The sequence below is a fragment of the Cololabis saira genome, chromosome 12 (assembly GCF_033807715.1).
Source record: "Cololabis saira isolate AMF1-May2022 chromosome 12, fColSai1.1, whole genome shotgun sequence".
Lineage (NCBI taxonomy): Eukaryota > Metazoa > Chordata > Actinopteri > Beloniformes > Belonidae > Cololabis > Cololabis saira.
The window spans coordinates 24,761,559-24,767,221 of record NC_084598.1 but is presented as its reverse complement, the minus strand read 5'-3'; the positions used below and the strand labels follow the sequence as shown (position 1 = coordinate 24,767,221).

Sequence of the window (5,663 nt, the reverse complement as noted above, 5' to 3'; positions counted from 1 at the left end):
ACCCCAGCAGAGTTTGGCTGCGAACGTTTATTGGAAGTATCTGTTAAAGTTGCTCATGTGAGGTGTACTAGAGAATATTATGTGAAATATATCCTCTTAAAGTAACCTTGTAGAATATCGTCTTCTTTTACAGAGCCAGTGGCTTCAACCTGCTGACCCCGTTACTGTAAATATGAGTGGAGTGCGGCAATGAGCATCAGTCTTTTCTTAAAACAAGCTTGTAAATTGGGATATCACAGCTTTATGTGACACGAAATTCAACCATAATTTGCCAGAAAACAAGGAGCCATATGCACCCTCTCCCTTAAGAAAAACAGTTTTCATAAGAAATATCAGTTTAAAAACTTTTGCCAGCTTATAAAGATATTAAACGAGGCCGTGGACAGTTCCACGGGTGTAAAAGGAGAAGTGGCCTGGGCTCCTTTTGGACTCGCAGTGGCTCAAGAGCAGGAAAACAAGATTCTACATTTTTAATAAAATGTTTATAGTATTTTTAAAAAGCACATAAACCTCAGTAATACAGAAGTTAATGTTTTGTTTTGTCTGAGATGGACCAAGTGGGTGGTACCATGTGTAGCACAAGTTAGCCTGGACACGTGGTGCGGGGACAGCCAATCAGGCGCAGCTCCAGGTTTAACTATGTTAAATGTCAGATTGCAATAAACTAGAAGCTGTTGGTCGGGCCCGCGGAAATGGGCGAGCATAATCTCCTTAATCCAGGGTTTGTGGGACCTTTGGTTAACATCCACACTGGAGATACGTTTTACTTTCCGAATTTTAGAGCCTCGGGGGGACAACTGGCGGGGCTACCGTCGCTCTCATACCCGAGAAGGGACAATGTTTGCTCCCTCCCGTGGAATCCTTCGGAGCCGTGCAATGGATATTCTCAATCCTACTTTAGTAGCCCCGTGTCTATTAACCCTTCCTTTAATCGGTCGTGTGAAATTACCAGACCAGAGGAGGGTAAATGTTATTACAACGGCGGAAACGGCAACAGGGAGACCTGTTCAGGTGGCAGTAGCCTCAAACGAGAGGACAGGGCGAGAGACACATCATCCCTAACATCTGATCACGGGATGCACAGTGGAATTGGCGGCAGTGCCGCCTTTTCCAAATATGATTATGGGACCGAGCAGCTGACGCAAGACCCGCCATCCTGTCAGTCAATGGAGTCCGACTCCAGCTCGTCTCTGCTCAACGAGGGCAGCAAGCCTTCATCCAGCGACACACAGACCCTGGTGTCACCGGGAAGCCATTCAAGCAACATAGCTGCAGGCGGAGGTGGGTGCTGCTTTTTACCCCTTTTTTTCTTTATAATTTAACCACAGTCAATTTAAAAGAACGTTGTTTATTAGAAAATTGCAGGTAACTCGCATTTGCGGCGTTAAATCGTCATATAGAGGTCGTTATCCTGATGCATAACTTGCAGTCTATTTATCCTGCAGCCTGCGTGTGTGGTGTGCAAACGCCGCTAGGGGTTGCCCTAAAATACTCCATGCACCATGTGGCTGCGCACAGTAACAGATTATCTTACTAAGACGTATTGTCTACAGCATTTGACTAAGAAATCAGTTGTGTCACAGAGTTCCCTTGGCTTAAATGAGTGTCTAGAGTTCAGGCTCGTAGGTGGTTGATTTGAATCTGTTGTTGCACTCTGTACACACAAATTAGTTAAGTGATTTAAAGAGGTGAGCTGCTCTGGTTGACTGCATCAAAAAGAGAGTTTTCTTTTTAATGACTCGTAAACACAATTAATATCTGTCGCCGAGGACTCGAGTCATTTAATATGCTCTGAAACTCGCAAATAAGTAGGGGTATTTTCAAGCACAGCTTAATTATCACGTTAATGCTGCTTTAACTGCAACAATAAAACTTCCTGTGACACAAACCGCGGTAATATACTGGTGTTTTCCATTAAGGAGGATGAAAGATAATTTTTTTAAAGAAAAGAAAACCTATACACTAAAAAAAACTGCTCAAAACTGGATCAGCTACTGTCCATATGTTGGATTTGACGTCAGACGTATCCAGTCAGAGACCAAAACAAATTCAGTTGGCTGTTGGCGGAGGAGCTGACAGTTTCCAGCGGCTTCAGTTCATTTAATCGTGAATATACAGCAGATGCCACATCAGGGAACTTTTTTGCAAAACGCAGCAAGTCCCTTCAGCTGAGTGAACTAATGTCCAGATATTTAGTAACGACATGCTTTATCATCATGATGTAGTTTGGCATCGAGACAGACTTTTCTAATTGCTTTAGTATTGTGCGTGACAAACGTTAAATGGATCTAGCCTTGAATCACGCCGACTAGCCAGGAGCAGCTGATGCCCCTGTAGGTCCACCATAACCTTGAAGGTGACCGTGATTTTGCTACTGTGGTGACTAATATGCTGTGTGCCCCCTCCTCCACCTCCTCCTCCTCCTCCTCCTCCTACTCCTCGTTTCTTCTCCTCCAGGTGCCCCGTGGTACCCGATGCACACTCGGACCAGAAAGAAACGCAAACCCTATTCCAAACTTCAGCTAGCTGAGCTAGAAGGTGAATTCATGCTGAATGAGTTCATCACCAGGCAGCGGCGGAGGGAGCTCTCCGATCGTCTGAATCTCAGCGACCAGCAAGTCAAGATCTGGTTCCAGAACCGCAGGATGAAAAAGAAGAGACTAATGTTGAGGGAACAAGCTTTGGCCTACTTTTAGAGATGCAGCAGAAGGTGAATCGATATAGGCAGTAAAAGCCTAGCCTTCTTCGCTCCCCCTATGCATGCACTCACCTATCCATCTTTTACACCGCAGGCTATTATTACATCCCTTTTCTGCTATTTTCTCTCCAAGGTGCCGGTAACGAAAACCCCCAAACAAGCCAAAATCTGGAACCCAAAGCTGCAGTCTTATACGTATCAGTGAGCCTTCATGTTTGGGGAAAAATCGCACAAAAAAAAAGCTGTGAGAATGTGTTTTGTATGTAGGGTGTTATTTTTTTTTATTTCTTACTGATCTGTTAAGAGATTAGTATACGCCCTAGGTCACGCTAAATGTGTCTTAACAAGCAATATTTTTGTGAGATGACATCGATGGCAGCATAAGTTTGTCCTTGTTTTAGACAGAGAACATAGGGGGAGCGGGGCCACTCGACGAATATCTCGGAATAGGCCTGAAGAAAAATAACCCAAAGAAGTCACAAGGAGAAGTCCTTTTACTGAAGGCATCAGCGTAAAAATGTCTGAGAAGTTAGGAAAATATAAAGAAGAATTACCATCTCGGGTTCTTTTACGTCCACAAATATTAATTGTTGGGTAAGAGGAGCACTTCCTTTCCACATTTTGCCACGTTTATGAGCACGTTCACGGTCACGGGCAGCAGATCTGAAGGTCTGGAAGTTTGCATGAGGAGAGGGAGGTCTAAAATCTGCAATGCAATCTATATCTATAGGCCTATCTTAACGACTGCATTGAAAGAATTAATTGCCACTACTTTGTTCAAGTTTATAAGTTTTTTCCTTTTCTACTTTTATTGCCTTTCAACTTGTCTTAACAATAACCACTGAATCCTGCATGGGTTGCATTTCTTTAGTTGAGTGAGATCACCGTTTGAAAACGGTGTTTTAGCTGCTATTAAAAAGTCTACGTCCAGTCTGTGCCAGTGAAAAATAACTCCAAATGATGTGTAGTGAACGAGTCCACGGTATCGCTGTTTTAGGCAAATTCAGTGAATCGAGGCATCCGCCTAATTATAACAGGGGTAAACGTTTAAGGCCGAAAAGGATCATTTTGAAACATGGTGCTCATTAAGAAAAAAATAATCAAATATGTAAAAGTTGAGAATATATATTTACATGCCTGTGCGTGTGTGCCTCCTCAATTCGGGCCAACGCAGTGCATTATTTGTCATGTGTTATGAGTAAGCTATTGCAGTGAAATATTAGCGGCATGTTATTGATGTGAAATAGCTCCAAGTCATGTTCTGCGGGCCACTTTTTACCGGTAGGCGACTTTTTTATACTTTTTTTCTGAACAAATCAAATACCAACAACTTAAAACATTTTGACACAAATGTCTTCAAAGAATGTATTATTGTTACTGTTATTATTGTTATTATAAGGGTAGAAGGACGGATGGCCATTTAAGGCCTACTTAATGTACTTGCTCCTTGCAGCGTGCGCAGTGTTGTCCCCTTCCTTACGTTGTCCTCGTGTATAACTTTGTAAAATGAAATGTATCAGTATTTGCATCCTATTTGAGGATCCCTTATCGCTATGTAATAGTGCTTTACGTTATTGATCGTCTTGTACAATATCGCATTCCATATAGCCAATGTGTGACTGTAAGGGGGGATGTAGGCCGATATACAGCCAACAATGACAATGATATAATTATTTTAAAGATATTACAAATGTATTACTTTTTTAATCATTCATGACATATAAGAAAGCTTGTTTCAGTGTTGTAATTGTCTATTACCGTTCTTTTATGTCGCCCACCACCCCGTTGCATTCCTTTGTTTGCGCTTGTAAGGATTGCTGCGTTGTCTTGTAAAAGTAATAATGATATGAATGTATATGCGTAAGGTGTTCAATAAACAGAATATTGAAACGTTTATTGGTGGTACCTCAGTGTGTCTTTCCGTTAAAAGAACAAAAAATCTTAGCGTGAGATCATTTAATTAGACGTGACCTGTAACACAGTTTGACAATGAAATAAAATTCTGACCATTATTGGGACATTTGGAAGTATTTGAGAGGGTGTTTTGTTGGTGTGCGCGCCGTGAAATGTGCCCAAAAGAAGCCCACACAAGTTGGACTTGTTTTATTGTGGCCTCCACAGACACAAACGTAGGTTTAGGTAGATGTAATAGAGGTTGCCATGCAAAATGGCCGTCAGATACATGCTCTAACCCGCTCCTTGCTCTGAATATTATCATTTTTTATTGCACCTGGGACACGACAACAACTATGGCAACCATTATATCTGCCCTCTGTAAAAAAAATAATAAAAAAAATAAAAAAATAGCCCCTGTAGTTCTGTTTTCTTTCTTTCTCGTATTATTTTTCTGTGAACCCTTGAAGTTCAACTTAATCAGTGTAGTAGTATGCTACAAGCCTATAACCTCCCAACTAAACACGCAATGGCTCTGTAAAGAAGTAATAGGGTTACACCCCAGTGCTCCATATACTCAAGCCCTTTGGACTCTATTTTCCTTGTGCATCCTCGGGTTTGCACCAGGGATCTAAACGCATTATATCAAATCATGCTTTGAGAATAAACATGCACTCATATCACTCAAATGTTCTCTTCAAACGACATTCATTGTTACAAACGACATAGACGATTTTGTAATGAACCTCGGTTTTTTTTTTTCTGCAAGGCTCTACTGGCAGTGAAGTGTAAAGCCACACGGGGATGCGGTGTTTTCCTGTAGCTAAACCCAGCCCGCGATGTGCGTTTGACTTGAGCAGCTTGTAGTATTAGTTGAATAAAGGATGTTCACTGGAAAATGTTGTGCTGTCTCGGTGTTGACATCAGATGCTGCTCTCTCACTGAACTGTGAACGGCCGCTCCTGCAACAGACCCACTGAATGACATTCCTCACTGAGTCTGCGGATAATCACAATACATGCTCTCATGACGCTCATTGGTCCTGCTGCAACATGGTCACTTATCATTTCAA

The 5,663-nt window shown here is 42.0% G+C and overlaps 1 protein-coding gene across 2 annotated transcripts; it reads left to right on the top strand.

The window, feature by feature from the left end:
* Positions 1-645: 645 nt before the first annotated feature.
* On the top strand, positions 646-5,004 carry hoxc12a (homeobox C12a). Of its 2 annotated transcripts, XM_061736098.1 has the most exons (3): positions 646-1,281; positions 2,458-2,710; positions 2,832-5,004. In XM_061736098.1, exons 1-2 carry the CDS (start codon positions 693-695, stop codon positions 2,694-2,696), a joined length of 828 nt encoding a protein of 275 aa, XP_061592082.1. In that variant the 5' UTR covers positions 646-692; the 3' UTR covers positions 2,697-2,710; positions 2,832-5,004. The 2 variants fall into 2 exon arrangements, with proteins under 2 accessions (XP_061592082.1, XP_061592081.1); XM_061736097.1 differs by having other exon boundaries at positions 647-1,281; positions 2,458-5,004.
* The last annotated feature ends 659 nt before the right edge of the window (positions 5,005-5,663 follow it).

Coding starts and splice junctions, on each gene's coding strand:
- hoxc12a (XM_061736098.1), top strand. CDS start 693: ATGGGCGAGCATAATCTCCTTAATCCAGGGTTTGTGGGACCTTTGGTT. Junction 1,282..2,457: donor CAACATAGCTGCAGGCGGAG/GTGGGTGCTGCT, acceptor CTTCTCCTCCAG/GTGCCCCGTGGTACCCGATG.